The sequence below is a fragment of the Zootoca vivipara genome, chromosome 15, assembly GCF_963506605.1.
Source record: "Zootoca vivipara chromosome 15, rZooViv1.1, whole genome shotgun sequence".
NCBI classification, from domain to species: domain Eukaryota; kingdom Metazoa; phylum Chordata; class Lepidosauria; order Squamata; family Lacertidae; genus Zootoca; species Zootoca vivipara.
This window is the reverse complement of record NC_083290.1, coordinates 18,255,120-18,272,658: the sequence shown is the minus strand read 5'-3', so window position 1 is coordinate 18,272,658 and position 17,539 is coordinate 18,255,120. Positions and strand designations below refer to the sequence as shown.

Sequence of the window (17,539 nt, the reverse complement as noted above, 5' to 3'; positions counted from 1 at the left end):
TCAATGAAAACAGGCCACTACTGTGTACTGTGATTGTGCTCCTTCTCTATCTTCTGTGCAGCCTCAGTTTTTTTGTTTTTTTTTACAGAATTTCAGATGCAGGTGGAAACTTAACCTCATACACCTTGTAGATAATTAGCTTTGCTTTTCCTCTAGTTTCCCTTTTCCTATGGCTGTGGAGAATGAGGCGCAGTTGGCACTCTTGCTGAACTGTAAATATGTGAGACAATAGGTTGATGGGAGTGGGAGCAGAGCTAGGCTTGGTGAAGAAGGAAAAGCAGACTATATGTAGACTGTTTGGTTAAGCTGCTGTGTGGACTAGAAATGCCTCATCTGTCTGGGCTTAAATGTGAAGTGTTAGCTCTATTAGCAGTGTTCTCGAAGGATAGACATGCATACCGCAGCTTGGGTTACTTCCTTAAAAACTACTGATCCTTCAATATATAGGAGATCATTTTAACAGGAACGAGAAACTTCTTTAGTTGCACAGCTGAGTTGGAATTCATGTGTGCCCTTTCTAAAATTAACTTCATTCACATTGTATTCTGGCTTCCATGAATCCATAAGAAGATATAGAGGAGACATATTTCTTTCCAGGTTCATTGTCCTCACTGTGTAGATGTGCAAGCCCTTGTTCTTGGCTCTGATACCAAGTCAAAGCAGACTTTGGAACAGTTTAGAGTTGGCAGCAAGTTAAATGAAACTGTAGTGGCAAATACTGTATTGTTGGGCTTTTTGGCATGGATGCCTTTCCTGTACATTAAAGCAGGTGAAAAACACTAGTGCAGTGTTTCTCAAGCTTGGATCCCCAGCTCTTGTGCTACAACTCCCATGATCCTTACCTAGCAGGACCAGTTGTCAGGGATGATGGGAGTTGTAATCCAACAACAACTGGGGATCCAAGTTTGAGAAACACTGCACTGGAATCTATAAGTTTCTTTTTATTGCGTTTATCCCACCTCTCCTTCAAAAAGGACTCCTCCTTGCAGGTTTTTTTCTTCTTCAGAAGAACGTTATAAATAAGAAATCAGTGTTGCATGTTGCACTGTGAACTTCTGTGTCATGATTAAGACCAGGAGGGTGAGAGGCACAAGCAGCTTCTACAGAGCCAGTGTGGTGTAGTGGTTAGTCTGCTGGACTAGGACCTGAGAGACCAGGGTTTGAATCCCCCCACTTGACCATGAAGCTTGGTGATCTTGGACCAGTCACTGCTTCTCAGCCTATCCTACTTCACAGGGTTGTTGTGATTAAATGAAGATGCCATGTACCCTACCTTGAGCTCCTTAGGGAGAAAAGTTGGGCTAAAAATACAATAAATGCAGTAATAAATAAATATTTCCTAGGCCGTGGTTGCCTTTTGGCTACTTGGTGGTGGCGTGCTTCCTTCTCTGGGCTTTGTTGTTGCACTTCTCCATTTCAAGGAAGCCAAGGGTGAATTCCCTTCTATCACCACACTGGCTCATCCAAGCAAGCTGCGTCATTCTGGTGCTGTGGAATAATATAGGAACACTTGCCTAATACTGTTGGTTTCAGAATTGCTTCTGCTTATGGCAGGAAATACCCATTGACCCTCACGCCCTTGCTCCTTAATTCTACCCCTCACTGCTGTGCTTTCTGCCACACGTCTACATGTGGCATAGCTTCTCTGGCCCTTATCCTGCCACTTCTGATACAGGGTGGTGATGCAGATAGTATTTGTTATCAGGGGACTCTTGCTTCCACTTCCCTTGCCCCACCTGAAGTGAGATGAAACTGCACAGAAGCTTGTGGGGGGATCACAGGGGGCTCATTTTGTCAGCCTCAGGTCTGCTTTTGGGGCATGAGGCGTGTTGTGCTACCTTAAGCACTGTATGCTTTAATGAGAACAGGACTAGCAATGAGGGCATCACCCCAGACAGAGGCCTTTCCCATCTTGCCTCTCACAGAGCTTTGCTGCCTAGAGATGGGCATGGGAGGGAGGAGAGGTTGTAGTGAGGACACAGTTTCTTGGCTGGCAATCACAGTGAAAGGAGCTCATTCTGTCACTAGGGGGTAGCATGCAGAGTCGTACCTAGGCTCCTTTGCACCCTTGGCAAGGAGCTTTATTGGTGCCCCCCATGCTCTTGGCAAGGAGCTCCACCAAGGCTCCTAGAACAGCCAGAGTGGAGAGGTACAATTTTTGTGTCCCCCTGAGCCTGGGCCTTTGGTGGGGGCCAACCTTGCCATCCCTTAGGTGCACCCCTGGTAGCATGCCTAAAGAGCCTTGTCGTTCACCTTGCTGTTTGGGAGTATAGCTGGAATCCCAGTGTGGGTGGGAGTCTTACCTCAAACGAAAGCAGGATTTTTAATTACCGGTTTTTACCTTTTATTTCTTTAGAACATTTTTATATCCTACTTGTCAGCCAAAAAGGCTCTAAGAATATCTTAAAGGTAAAGGTAAAGGGACCCCTGACCATTAGGTCCAGTCGTGACTGACTCTGGGGTTGCGCGCTCATCTCGCATTATTGGCCGAGGGAGCCGGCGTACAGCTTCTGGGTCATGTGGCCAGCATGACAAAGCCGCTTCTGGCAAACCAGAGGAGCACATGGAAACACCGTTTACCTTCCCGCTGTAGCGGTATCTATTTATCTACTTGCATTGATGTGCTTTCGAACTGCTACCGGTAGGTTGGCAGGAGCTGGGACTGAGCAATGGGAGCTCACTGACCTTCTGATCAGCAAGCCCTAGGCTCTGTGGTTTAACCCACAGCGCCATACAATCAAAACAAGACAATACATACTCATAGGCTTACACTTAAAAAGAACCAAACCAAAACCCACGATACACAATTTGTTCCTATATGGACCAGTTGACGAAGTTCAGGGTCAGGAGGCACCTGGTGGAGCTTGGCCTCCAGAAAAGCTGATGGACTGAGCCTTCTGTTTCCTGTCTCTCCCACTGAGGCAGTCTGATGGAATGGCTGCCCCCAGATGACAGTTTGAGGGAGAGGAGTGAGCTCTGCTTCCCAGTTCTCCCGTTGCTGGAATAGCTGCCACCACATCACTGTTTATGTATAGCAGGGGTGGCTCACCTGGTGGCCCTCCAGCATCACCCCTGGCCAGGGATGATGGGAGCTGTAGCCCAGCAAACACCTGTATTTCAACAACTTGCTTCCTATTAGCTACTGAGCCTAATTCAGTGTTTTCCTTAAAGCAAATTGGGACCAGGATACCTAAGCAGGATTGGCTCTCCTGGACCAAGCTGGTTTTTCATTTTGCTTTTGTTTTATACCCTGCTCAGTTTTATTTGTGATACACAGTTGTATTTTGCATCTATCTAATTTATCTAGCCTTTATTACACTTTATTGAAACCTCTATTTTTTATTTGAACTGCTTAGATATTTATTAAGTGGCATAAAAACTTTATAAATAAATAATGCTTCAGCTGCCTTGGTTGGAGACTGCTGTATCTTTTCCTCTTGTTATGGTACTTGATTTGGGCTGTTAAATGAACTCCTGAACAGATTGCTTGATATGGTTTTAATGTTGTTGATATTATTAGTATTAAATGCTCTTAATTGACATATTAGTATGCTTTATGCTTATTTGAACTTTATATGATTTGAATAAATTGTTAATTCATTTGTCAATGCTAAATTGCAACCTATTATGCTTTTTATTGTGTTTGTGCTACTGTGTTTTAATTGTCTATTTTCTGTGACCCACCTACTCAGAGTAGGCCCACGGAAATCAATAAATTTGACTAGCTTAGACCTTTTAGTTTTAATTGGCCTGCTCTAAGTAGGACTTTGTTGGATGCAACCCAGTGAATTTGTGAAAAATGTCATATATAAATAAACTGACTGCTATACTTGCTTTTTATTCAAACATTTATTCAACAGCTTATTGCCTCATCTGTTGTGCAGCTTCTTTATTTAGTCTCAACTTCTTCTAACTTTTGTCACTCTTCCCTTTCCCTTTCCCTTGATTCATCTAAAACCCAGCTTAGATTAGTGGAACACATGATATAGGCCCCATGCAACATTGGGACTCCCAAATGCATGAGGTTGAGCAGCACACTTAAATGGGCCTCAACTCAGAATCTCCCTGCATGTGCAAAGTTGGCATAATACTATTTGCGTAGTCTAGTAGTGCCCAGAGGACATAATGTTCCGTGTAGGACTTGGCATGCTGTTAGCACTAAACAAGTGTTAAAAAATAGCATTAGTAATAATAATAGCCGTGTCCATCTTGGATACTGGACAGTGAAGTGGTTCACATGTCAGGCTAAGTCATAATGGCTCCAACAAGACTTTTTCAAGCCTAATTATTGGGGGTAGTACAAGCTTGCTGGAGTGTGCAAGCTGGCAAAGGAAAGTTAACTCTTTCCTCCCCAGCTGCACACTCCAGGAAGGTCCAAATCCAAATCACTTTATTTCAGCTTTAAGCTCATAGACATAATAAAACAAGAACAGAACCACGCACGATTACCAGGAAGGTCTGGCCCCCCCCCCCCCGGACCAAACTAGGCTTGGTAATAAAAGCAAAAATATCATTTTCTAATTAATTACTGAGTGGGGAGGGAGGGAAGTATGTATGCAGTGTGTGTGTGTGTGTGTGTGTGTGTGTGTGTGTGTGTGTGTGTATGGTTCTGGCAACAGTTTCTCCAGTTTGTACATATACCTGCATGCCCCGAAAGGTTACTGACCCCTGGCTTAATTGCGAATGTGACACAATCAAGAACAAACTGTGGCTTATTTCTGACTTAAAACAATCTGTGTTTGTACAACATGACAAGCCATAATATGGCTTGGCTGTACTGCCCATGCAGTATTTGTGAGATGGGTATGGGAGCAGAAGCATGTTCATTGTTTAAGATGGGCTATGGCTTAGTGTGGCATGTGAACATGGCCAGTGGCTGTAGCCTTTATTAGAGAACAGAGTACTGATTGTTCCTTTCTGGTTAACTTTCTTATTGTATTGGGTGTTCAAAGAAAAAGTTGAAGTAGCTTAGGGTGCAGACCTATTCATACCGGGCTTACTCACAGGTAAGTCCTATTTGTGTGACTTACTTCTGAGGAGACATATTGGATTTTGATGTCAATCTCAAGTTTCCAATTATCTTCAAATGCATGTTTTAAAAGCCTTAGTCATGTCCTCTCCCTGTTTCAATTAATTTAATATCCTGAGCTCCTAGATAAAATTGAAAATCCTGACAGTTGAGAGGCCTTCTAAATATAGAGATATTTTACCATTGCTATGGATCCAGTTGCATCCTTTTTCTGAGACATGAAACTTCAGTAGCATCAACAAGGCATCCTGTGGTACCTTATAAGCTAACAAATTTAATGTAGCATAAGTTTTTAAGGTTGATGGTCTACTTCATCAGATGGAAGTAAATGTCTCTAACTAGAAAGTAAAGCTTGGGACTTGTGTGAGAGATATGATTTTGCAGTTGACTTGTGCTCTTTCCTTCTCCACAGTGGGTGAGTTTGTCAGTGATGTCCTCTTGGTTCCAGAAAAGTGCCGATTCTTCCACAGGGAGCGGATGGATGTGTGTAAAAGTCACCAGTACTGGCACACAATATCAAAAGAGGTACGGTACCTTGGCTGCAAGAGAAGGAATGCTCAGGCCTTCTCCCATAAGATGCCATGAAGTGGTATTTGAGAGAAAGCTTGAAATACAGAATTAGAAATGCCTTTCTTCTTTCAAGGAGTAATAGAGGGGAGAATTTGAAGAATATCTTCAAGTTACAAAGTTTTTGACTAACACTGAGCCACCAAAATGAAGCAATTTAGATCCTGGGTGTAAATCATTGTTCAGCCTGATTTACTAAGCAAAACAACAACCTGTTTTCCACAGAGTCATGATTTCACTAAGTTAGCCGTTTGAGAACTCCAGTTTGTGCCAGTTTCATGCAGGCTTTGTTTGTCATAATTGTGGAGTTCTGTTGACATTTGACTCCCTTGCTGCTAGGACAGAGTAGCATAATTGGGGCTTCAGGGTTCTCAATTTGGAACACTGGAGTTTTTGGTCCAAGTTTTTGGAAGGCAGATCTATTTTCAGATTTTTATTTGAGCATCATCTTAACATGCTTCTAAAGCGTGATTCCTAGAATGATAAGGAATGTTCACCCTTTCACTTCCTTGGTTTAAAGTGCAGAAGTAGTATATGCTCTTCATAAAATTACTGTTGAATTGCACAACTTGGTTTCAAGCTAAATTGTGCATTGCATTAATATGTAACTTTGCACCAAGGCTGTTGAAGTTATAAAGCCCCAACCCCTGCTGGAAGGTCTAATTGAGTCAGCAACAAGTTGGTATCTTACTTCTTGGATGTTATGTGCAGTTTCAGCTTCCAGGCATGGACCTTCCTCGACATTCACTGCCCTATCCTTAGTACTACTTCTAAACAATCAGCAGTTTTATTGCAGATGATTCTAGTGACCCTTTGCAACCTAGGCTAAGATGCAACGCTATACCAAATCTGTGTGTCATCCTTTAAATATGTGTGTGTGTGTGTGTGTGTGTGTGTGTGTGTGTGTGTGTGTGTGATGGAAGAGGTTCACGCATTAAAACAGCCAAGAGTTTCTGTTCTGACCCATTGCTTTTAATACTTATTCCAGGCCTGTTTGACTGAGGGGATGATCCTGCACAGCTATGGCATGCTGCTTCCTTGTGGAGTAGACCAGTTCCATGGCACAGAGTATGTGTGCTGCCCTCAGGCCAAAATTGTTGATGAAGCTCTTTCCAAGGAAGAGGAAGAAGAGGAGGAGGAGGAAGAGGAGGAGGACGAAGACTATGACAGTTACAAAAGGTAATCGTTACAAGCTCTTTCCACATTTTATTGCAACGTTTTCTTCCCATTGGTTGGGCAGAGAAAAGCTTTGTGAGGATCATTAAGGGCCACCTTAAGAGCATAAACATGGGATGGAATCATGCTAGCTTGTTACGATCCATAGATCATTAGCATTACTGCATGGGGTGTCTGCCTGGTTCAAGAAATGGGTTTTATTTTTGTTGAGCTCAATGTTTTGAAATTCTGTGCTCCTCTTTACTTCTCCCCCTGCCTGCTCCTGGGTCCCTTAAGTGTGGTTGGGCAGGTTGAGGGTCATGGACTACTGAGGTGCTGGCTGTTGTGAGTCTTTGGAAATAGACCCATATAATAAAACTTAAGAGCCCATCTTGGAGCCACTGCTACAATAGCTTGTGTAGATGCAATAGGGTAGTTTCCAGAACTGAAGTTGGTTGGGCTTCCATTCTTTTCTTCCAGTTCTTTTAAAGTTGAGGTGAGGAGACCCAAAGCCAAATCGCTGCACATTCATGCCTGCAAATAGCAGTTGGTTTGCCTTCTAATTGTATGTATCTTTTTTAGTGAGTTCCCCACTGAGGCAAATACAGAAGAGTTCACAGCGGCAATAGCAACAATGGATGACGAAGAGGAGGAACAGGAAGAAGATGAGGAAGAAGTGGTGGTAGATCGGGATTACTATTACGATGGCTATAAAGATTACAACGAAGAGCCTCCGACAGAACCAAGCAATGAGAAATCGCTTGCTGAGAAGGAAATAATGAGTGATGTGAAAGGTAAACAGCCACATTGCAGCTTCACTCGGCTCTTCTTTATTCCAGTAGCTGTCAAATTGATCTTGCCAATCCATATGTTGAATGTTCCACTTCTAGTCTAGTAGCCTTTTTCCTATTTAGATGTTTTAATTGCCAAATAGGTCAGTGGAGAAGAGCTTGTATGCCATTCATTAGAGACTAGTCTCTTCCTGGCCCCAAATTGTGGGACATATAGTGCCTTCTTGCCAACTGTATCACTGGCAACTCTTAACCTCTGGCACTCTTTCTTGAGACTGCCTGGAAATAGCTTTCTGCTATCTAATTTTGGAAAACATTGCAAATCAAAACGTTGTTGTTTTTAAAATATGGGTTACTTGGGTGAAAAGTTGTTCAGATTTTCTCCTTCATAGAAAAACTAGGAAGAATACTATCAAAAATGATGAAATGGTTTGTCATTTATACATTTCTTATGTATGCTACAGTTTATCCATCAGTCAGCCCATCTATCCCAAAGTGGGGCAAGCTTAGTATAAGCAGTTCTGCTTTTGGCTACATGCTCTTATAGTGACATTTACAGCAGGCCAGTTAACGGCATCGGCATAAAATGTAGATAAATTCAGATTGTCAAACAGATGCCAGCAACTCCTGTAACCTTGCAGGTACAAACTCTTTGGTAATCTTCCAGAATACTGTGATTTCACTTGCTGGAAGCTTAGTTAGTATGTGTGGAAGGGCCACCTGGGATCTTCATGCTTTTCCAGCTGCTTACTCTTTCCCCCTTCAGTATGATACCTTCAATATTTCAAATTGCACCAAGTAAGCACTCTTCCTCAAACAACAACAACCTGAAAACTACAATTGAGTAGTCAGAGGTTTTTTGGGTGGGTGGGTGGGTGGGGTGGGGTTTGGGGAAAACACACACACACACACACACACACACACACACACACACATTTTCTGACTCAAACAGTGTCTCCTAAAGCCTCTTTAATGTGAAGCAAAAGGGATTAAGGTGCACCAGTTTTTGTGACTGATGTATGTCAGTTCCAAATTTTGGACTTCTCAACATGGTGCAAATACATAGCCAAGAGGAAGCCATGCAGTAGGAAATGCTCTTGAGGAATGTAGAAATGCTTTAGCCTCCTTGCTTCTGCCTTCTGTAATTGTTCCTCAGATGACAAAGTACACTTTATGACAAATACACTTTTGCTATGTAGAAGAGCAAATTCTCAATCTGAAATTTATAACATTGTCAGCAAGTAGGCTTTAAATCCAAAAGTAACTTTCTTCTACGTGCGTAGCGTTAATAGTCAAGTTGTTTCTAAGTTTCCATTCAAGTATATTGGGAGTACAGAATGCCATCCATATTATGTGGATGTATTTCAATGCTTCAGAGAGAAATGGTCTCAAATTCATACTCCCCTCCTAAATTTACTGTGTCCGTTCCAGGTTTATCGCCATAAGTGAGAACTAGGGCAGAGCCTCAGTTTTTAGGAACTTCTAACCCAATGATTCCACTCTCCTGAGGTCCCTTGAAAGGGAAAGGTGGTGGGCATGGTTGCAGCTACCTAATCTGCTACCATATTGAAGGTCTTTTTCTTACAATGTTCTTTGCTTTTAACCAGTGTGGCCTGGCCATTTAGGACACCCCCTCCCCCTCTGAATGAGGTTATGGGCTTACTTTCCACAGTAGATGACCATTTCATATGCCCAAAGCAGTATTTGTGGATTCTTCAGACCGTTTTCCAAGTTGCACAATTTACCTAGTTTCCAAAGAAAGGTGCTGAAAGGTGGCAGATACAAAGCATTAGCTGTGGTTGAGAAAGGGAAAGGCTAAGCTGAAGGAACTGAGGCAGCAAAGGAAATCCCCCATCCACCAATATTGTCCTTTCTGGGAAGCAGGAAGAATAAAATCTTTCGCCACATAACCTGCCTAACCTGGTTGCTAACCACAGAACATCTTATGCATGAACTGAATGGAAGCTTTGGGACAGTTGTTTGCATGGTGCAATGTGGCCTAGATGTTTCTGTGCTACAAAATATTTTTTTCTTCCTACTTCCCCTTTGTGGAAGTGGCACAGATGAAGTTGAGTGGGATAGCGTTATCATCGCTGGGCCTACTTTTGGCCCTAGTAAACAGATTTTTCTTTTCAGTGATGGGAAAGCTGGATCTGTAGCACCCCAGGCAAATGTCAGTTCTTCAGCTAAGACTAACCTAGAGCCATCGCTGCTGTTGTAATAGCTTAGCTAAGCTGTGCTTGTCACCAGCTGATGCTTTAACCATCTCCCACACAGCTGTCTGCTCCCAGGAGGCGATGACAGGTCCCTGCCGGTCTGTGATGCCTCGTTGGTACTTCGACATGTACAAGAAAAAGTGCATTCGCTTTATATATGGAGGCTGCGGAGGAAACAGGAACAATTTTGAGTCAGAGGACTATTGTATGGCTGTGTGTAAAAAGATGAGTAAGTCCTGCCTCCCACCTGCCCTCTTGCAGCAAGCTGTTGTCCTGTCTGTCTTCTCATCCTTGACCAGGTCAAGGAAAGAGCTGTGTGTAGCCTTGTTCTATGAATCCTGGTGTCTGCTGAAACGCTGTCTGTCCTGCAGTAGTCTTTATTGTCTGTGCTGCTTTAGGTTTTAGGTCCAGCTTACGTTTCTGCAGCTTGGGAAGACTGGCTTCCCCTTCACACACAGGTCTGCTTCTCTAAACGCACCTCACCTTTGCAAGGTCAATGAAGGCTCAATTGATCTCTTTCTACTTTTTGTAGTTGGAATTGAACGTTTTTGTTTGTTAAAACTTCTGCCCTGTTCACCTCAGCCGACCTCCTTTCTTGCTCCCATCCCATGGAATCCTGCATCCTTTCAAACACTTCCTTCATATGTCGCTACTGGTATGAGATACACACTGGTACTCTCCCTCTATCCCCCCCTCTTTTTTTGTATGGAAGATACTGCTTCATTTTCTGCACCATTAGAAATATGAGCTACAGCTTGATGACTCTATTTGATAGCTTGAGGCTTTTGCCTGCTCTCACAATAAAATATCCCCCCCAAATTAAGTTATTGTTAAATTCCAGCACTTTCCTTTTTGGCTGTTGCAGAGGCCTTTTGAAAGGCTTTTTTGTGCTTTCTAGGGCTTGGCAGTCTGTCTATACAGCAGTAATCCTGTTTACAAAATGGGTTCCATGCAAATGCTTTTGATTAGGTTGATCTGATTGAAGTGGTGGAATAAAAGATGTGGATGTCAGGAGCTTTTTGGACAAAAGTTCATCCCATCCGAGGAGGATTTGGGGGTGGAAATTGGAGCCTCCATATCAAAGCCTGATTCAGAAACACTAAACAGTATGCGACACATCCAGTCTTGGCTTCCATCTGCAGGGAGAGAGAGAATGCCTTTTTACATGTGCAATGTGTGCTGTCTTGCCACTGTTTCACTTAATGCTTACCATGTTGAACTAAAAATGTTGTGGGTTCAAGTGCCGTGTTGCGACTCCCGCTCAGGGCTTTATACAAGGTATTGGATGAAATGTGCAGTTCTATGAACAAAATCTTTCTGCTTGAAAGCAGTTCAATTTGATATGAGATTTATTGACTTCAAAATGGATTGATCCAGGTGATCAGGATTTGTGATGAACTTATTCTTGCAGAGATATTGAGTGATGGCTCTCATTTACTTAAAATATATTTTTATTTCCTTAAGACATTAGTACCCCATCTTTTTACCAAATGTAGGCAATGCAGCTAACCAAATAATTGAATAAGAACAATATTTTGAGACTAGCTTAAAATGCTTCTGGAGGAAGAAGATAAAAGCCCAACAAGATATAAGTCTGTTACTCATCTTCTGGGGAAAAAAATATTGGAATTCAAACTCTGGAATGCAAGCATTGGTTGCGACAACAGGAAAAAGTCCTTTCCCCAGTCACTGTATTGGTTCAGGTAGCATGGGCACCAGGAGCAGGACCACTGATCTCTGCACAGAAGCATGTTTATATGAGAGACAGCAGTCCTTCAGATATCCTGGTCCTAGATGGTTTGATGATTCCTAGCACTAATTGCTCTTAGCTGCAGAATGGGTCAGGATGCAGACCATGCCCCAGCGATAAGCTGGAAAAGGCATAACCAACAACCTGTCACTTAAAGATAATACTGTAGCCTGAACAACTGTTGTGTCCTAATGGCACAAATATGGTAGTCTCATCCTTTCCACTTTGAAAAGCTGTCCAATTTGCTGCACAAGTCATTGTTTTTACTATGCCTCTTTGTGCTGCATAGCTCTCTCTCTCTCTCTCTCTCTCTCTCTCTCTCTCTCTCTCTCTCTCTCTCTCTCTCTCTCTCTGTGTGTGTGTGTGTGTGTGTGTGTGTGTGTGTGTGTGTGTGTTTGAGAGAGAGAGAGAGAGAGGCCATATCACCTGATAAAGCTATTGGGGTAAATGAAGTTTGAAGTGTGTAAATCTCTCCTTGGGGACTGAATATCTGAAAAATCTGGACATTTCTGCACTAACGATCTGTGGGTAGTTTCACTGAGCAACAAATGTATGCAGCCTTGCATAAACCTCTTGCGAGATTAAAAGCAGCATTCTAAGCAATGGTTTGGTTACTGATCCTGCATAATACTTGCCTTACTGTTGGAGAATGGGGTGGTTTTAAAGATATCCCAGTATGTTGCTTGTCTTCCCGTAATACCGTGTGAGGTGCTGTAGAAAATTGTCAAGTGATAGAAGCGAGAAAGGAGTTCTGGAAGGGATTGTTAAAGCCTGTTTCTGAGAGGGGAACCACCGGCAGCATGTTCCCCCTGCCCTGGCACCCTTAGTTACAGCAGCAGCTGACTGATCCAGGGCCATTGACACAACGGGTCCTGCCTTCTGTCATCTCCCCAGTTCCTCCTACTCCTGTGCCTACTGATGATGTGGATGTCTACTTTGAAACACCAGCCGACGACAATGAGCATGCGCGTTTCCAGAAAGCAAAAGAACAGCTAGAGGTTCGACATCACAACCGCATGGATCGGGTGAGCCTCCTCTTAAACTGTAGCAGGGCTGCCCTTGTTCTACAAATTCAACTCTGCAACCTCGTTGTGGCTAGCCAGCTGTTTCCAAGCCATCGACTTCAGGCTTTTGCTTTTTAGTTGGGCCAAGTATTTTTTTTAAGCTATCTTTTTGGATAGTAAAAGCAATAAACCCTCCAAGCCAAATTGCTCCTTTGAGAGCCTAAATTAGAATTTTCTTTCCACAACAGGAATTTTTCTCTGCAGCTTTCTGTTAAACCTTTAACAAATAGGTTTCTTTTCTTTTTCTTTTTATTTGTTTTTTTATAAAAAAAATGTTTATATTTGAAACAGCTGTGGAAATTGTATTGAGTGGTGTATTAAATAACCTAAATGAAGTTGGTGTGTTACATGTGGATCAGCCACGCTTGTCCTCACGGACCAGATTTGTGTCTCTTTCTGACCTGTTTAGGTGAAGAAGGAATGGGAAGAAGCAGAGCGCCAGGCTAAGAATCTCCCAAAGGCCGAGAGGCAAACTCTCATGCAGGTAAACCAGGGGTCAGCAAACGTTTTCAGCAGGGGGTCGGTCCACTGTCCCTCAGACCTTGTGGGGGGCCGGACTATATTTTGAAAAAAAAAAAGAACGAATTCCTATGCCCCAGAAATAACCCAGAGATGCATTTTAAATAAAAGGACACATTCTACTCATGTAAAAACATGCTGATTCCCGGACCGTCCGCGGGCCAGATTGAGAAGGCAATTGGGCCGCATCCAGTCCCCCGGGCCTTAGGTTGGGGACCCCTGAGGTAAACTATCGGAGTGAAGAGGGTTGTTCTCTCCCAGAGCATGAATGGATGGGTGGGTTTTACAGTTTCTCAACAGTCAGAATAAGACCACAAACTTGAATTGTTTTTGCCATCTAGCTGTTGACCTAGGGATGACTCGTTTCTCATTCATGGGTTTCCCCCCCATTCTTGGATTCAGTGCTCCGTAGTACCTACTGCTCCTCTGGCTGGTAGTAGAAGATGAAATCAACCACTGAGCATGTTGGTGGCTTGCTAAAATAGAACTGTAGAAAACCAGCCATGTTTGCTTCAGCTGAGACTGCTCAGATGTGGCCCATTTGAAGAACCCACAGATCTTGTTTGTTCAAAACTGGTGAAAAGCCATGAGGATGAGGAAACCAGCTTCCTGGTAAAATAGTTTTGAGAATAAAATCTGCTGTGACTTTTTGTTAGTTGTGTGCTGGAAGTTGGTTCATACCAGCCGAGAAACATGTAGAGAACAGAACGTTTTGCAAATGAACAATTCCAAATTGATTTTCTTCTATTATCTTTTTAAAATTGTGTTTGCCTTTATTGCCTTTAAATTGGTTTGCAGTGGCATAAGCAAATTTGTTTTCTCTTCATGGCAGAAAATCACAAGCATTTTTTTTTCTAATTTAGCCTTATAAAAATGCAAAGTTTCATACAAGCTACTAGCAAAAAATGCAAAGTTTCATACAAGCTACTAGCAAAAACACACACACCAGCCTCCTATTCTTCTAAAATTAAACTGCTCAATCACTTCATCCTGAAGGATTGTAAGATTGAGGTTTGGAATCTTAGGAAGTAGTTAATGTGCTGGACCCTCAATTCAGACATTATTTATTTACAGTATTTGTAGCCCACTCTTCATTGAATGTTTTCAATCCCAGAGCAGAGAACACATTAATAAAGATGAACAGAGAGAAACAATATACAGTCAAACCTCGGTTTACGCCTGCTTCGGCAAGCGACCACCATGAACCCGGAAGTGTTTACATCCGGGTTCCGCGGTGTCGGATGCGCAGACACGATCTGCGCAGAAGCGCTCTTTCGGCGCTTCACGCATGCGCAGAAGCGTGCCTTCGGTGAGCGACCGCCTCCGCGGAACAGATTGTGGTCGCAAACCAAGGTACCACTGTACACAAATTACAAAATCATATAAACAGGACAAATAAGCAACTAAATAATTCAATTATAAGGCAAACAAACAAACTTACAGTAACATAAATTAATATTTCCAATTTAACAAAATATGGACCTCAAGGTCAGCATGGGTGCCAGGTAGTGATATTCGGATGGATTTTCTGGCCTACCCCATCTTTCTTCTCCTTACCAGCTGGTAGAGACAGGATCCTTCAGGGTCTTGAAAAACAGTGCCTTAGCAAAATAAAAAAGTTCCTTCCAGTAGCACCTTAGAGACCAACTAAGTTTGTCGTTGGTATGAGCTTTCGTGTATCTTCAGATACCAACACGGCTACCTACCTGTAACTAGTACCTTAGCAGAAATGCATGGGTTCCTGGAGAGGATAAAGTGGCTGTTCTGCTTCCCCAATGTTGTGACCGCCACTTCCTCTCTGAGAGTCTGTACATTCGCACTAAGCCATGGTTTGGCTTCGGACTACATTTGAATTGAGCCATTGGCAGGCTTTTGGCAAGCCCTCAACCTGTTTGCTGTCACTAAATAGGCAAATGGTCACCAGTACTAAAATAGTTATTCAATTCTGTATCCTGAGAGTGACTGCGGTGTTAGATTGTCCAGGGCCAGTACTGCTCCTGTTCAACTGACTGCAAGGGTTTTTGCATTTTCTGCTCCAAAACCAGTTTTGGACTAAGTTGCAAGGACCGCTACTCCACCTGCAGAATGCACCTACCATAGATTAAGAAGCCAAATCTGTCTCCCAGGTGTCTTTCAGGTGCTGTCTGACTAAATGCATCTGAAAGTAGCTAATCAGAATAGCAGTAATCAATTTCTTTGCCACCTGTTAACATGTGTTACTGCACCATTTTCCTTCTGCAGCGATTCCAGGCAATGGCTAAATCTCTAGAGAAGGAAGCAGCCAGTGAGAAGCAGCAGCTGGTGGAGACTCACCTCGCTCGTGTGGAAGCCATGCTGGATGACCGCCGTCGCATTGCCCTGGAAAATTACCTAGTTGCTCTGCAGACCGATTCTCCGCGGGTACGTTCCCCTTGGGATGTTTCAAGTACATGCATTAAAGGGAAGGCCAGGAGTGTCTGGAAGAAGTGCAAACATTGACAGCTAGTGGAAGAAAAGGGTGGGTGGGTGGGAAGAGAGGCAATAACTGATTGAGCAGCTGTAAGGCAGACATTCTGGGCGTATAGCATTAGTATAATGGCTGCTGAATTTTCCTATAAATCTGAATCCTGTCCAGATATGTCTTACCTGGCCTAGCTCCAGCTTCTTGCCTGTGGTGCTGCAGCAGCTCATGTGTCTTGTGCTCGCTATATCACAATATTTTAAGACAAGTGTACTTTGTCTTGCTTTTCATATAAAGCAGATGAACCTCAAGGGGCACAGTTGAAATCATTGGACAGTCTTCCATTCTCTATTGGCTCACCAGTTTGGTTTAACTTCTACAGCCTCACCGTATCCTGCAAGCCCTGAAGCGTTATGTCCGGGCAGAGAACAAAGACCGCCTGCACACGATCCGCCATTACCAGCACGTTTTGGCTGTTGATCCAGAAAAGGCAGCGCAGATGAAATCACAGGTGCAGAGTAATCCCCGGGAAACATTTTTGTCTAACGTTTTAAGACCCACTCCTAGCTGGGTGTTGCAGTTTATCTCTTCTGCCTAAATGTGCAGGCTTTGAGCTGGTTTGGACATCACAATGAGCCATTGTCCTTCTGTGCATTTTTGGTATTAACGTGGGCTGTGCCTGTTAAACAAAAATAGTGCCTATTTACATTTACCAGAGTTACACAGCTTTTGGGTGCCAGCTGGAACATATATGAAACATGGCCACTTCTTAAACTGACAGCACCCATCCCTGATGCATCATTTATTTTGTTGTGTCCATACTGACTCTGCGCTTGTCCAGCCAGCTTGTTGACAGTAATCACTTTCTTGCATTTCTCATGCGTCTTTTGCTTTTACTGTTTGCCAAAACTACCTCCCCTTCTTAGCAGTAGTATAGCTTGAGTAAAGCATAGATGCATTTGATCGCTTACCTGAGGCTTCGTTTTTGAGGAGCAAATTTTCCTCACTCTTTTCGATTTAGGGAAAGGAAATTGCAACAACTCTATCATGCATTATCCACCAAGCTACTTCTCTGAGCAATTTTGCGTTCCTGTTTTAAATTTTGTTTCATAGCCAGGATATTCTTCTTTGTGACTGAGAGGGTGAGAAGAAAAAAGGGGGAAGGCATTAGAAGGCCTTGCCAAGGTCAAACAAGGTCACTAGCAGAGCTGGAAGCCAGTTTTCTGTAAGATGGGTGCCTTCCTGCTAGACAGCGCTGCTTCTGAGCTCTGCCAAGTGATGTTCTTTCAAAGAAAATAGCTGCCAAAGGTGATAAGTGGTTATTTTGCGTTGAATTCAGTAACTTGCATTGTCTGCTTGAGAAGCAGGACTGGAGCATGAACCCAATTTCACCCAGCAGCAGTGGAAAATGCTTTCCCATTTGCTTAGATTGCTTAGTTTGGTAATGCTGAAATCGATGCTGCAGATCTAAGTGTATTCATATTTGTACTCTCAAGTGCTGGGCAGTTTTCTGAATATTTTCCCTTTAGTCATTTGACTGGCAAATGTTTCCCTATTCTTTAGTTTTGGCCCATCCTACTCGGATACCTTTTGTGTCATGCAAACTTGTCTTCCCAGGGGATGGAGTCCTGTCTTCACACAGCCAGCTCACTTGATTGAGCAGTGTCCCTGCTTGTGAACTGGAGGCTTAGGCCACGGTGGGCAGGCTGTGTCATTGACCAATTGACATGCAAGGGACATGGGTGATCCCTTTTGATTCCTTACATTTTGGATTCACGTCAAAGCTCCTCGATCGATCCAGGAGATTGACAGGCTGCCACATGGAAAATTAAATTGCTTTCCTTCTTCCCTTTAAAAGTCAGATACACTTCAGACCATAAGAAGCAGTTCATTAGTGTTCCAGCTTGGTTATCCATATTAATGCAGCTCTGTAGAATCCGTTAATGTGCAGCACCCTCTGCAGGTCAAATACATGGTAGCCATAAATTCAAGAAGCCAGTGGGAAAGG

At 43.2% G+C, this 17,539-nt stretch overlaps 1 protein-coding gene across 4 annotated transcripts in view; it reads left to right on the top strand.

Moving 5' to 3' along the window:
- The window catches only part of APLP2 (amyloid beta precursor like protein 2), a 57,221-nt gene that overhangs the window by 27,080 nt on the left and 12,602 nt on the right, over positions 1–17,539 (top strand). For 2 of the 4 annotated variants that reach the window (XM_035138845.2, XM_035138844.2), the window contains exons 4-11: positions 5,442–5,554; positions 6,585–6,775; positions 7,334–7,545; positions 9,820–9,987; positions 12,403–12,533; positions 12,982–13,056; positions 15,333–15,491; positions 15,914–16,042. In XM_035138845.2, the coding sequence (XP_034994736.1) occupies positions 5,442–5,554; positions 6,585–6,775; positions 7,334–7,545; positions 9,820–9,987; positions 12,403–12,533; positions 12,982–13,056; positions 15,333–15,491; positions 15,914–16,042 (1,178 nt within the window). The remainder of the gene's footprint in view (positions 1–5,441; positions 5,555–6,584; positions 6,776–7,333; positions 7,546–9,819; positions 9,988–12,402; positions 12,534–12,981; positions 13,057–15,332; positions 15,492–15,913; positions 16,043–17,539) is intronic. The other 2 variants (XM_035138846.2, XM_035138847.2) reach the window with 1 other exon arrangement.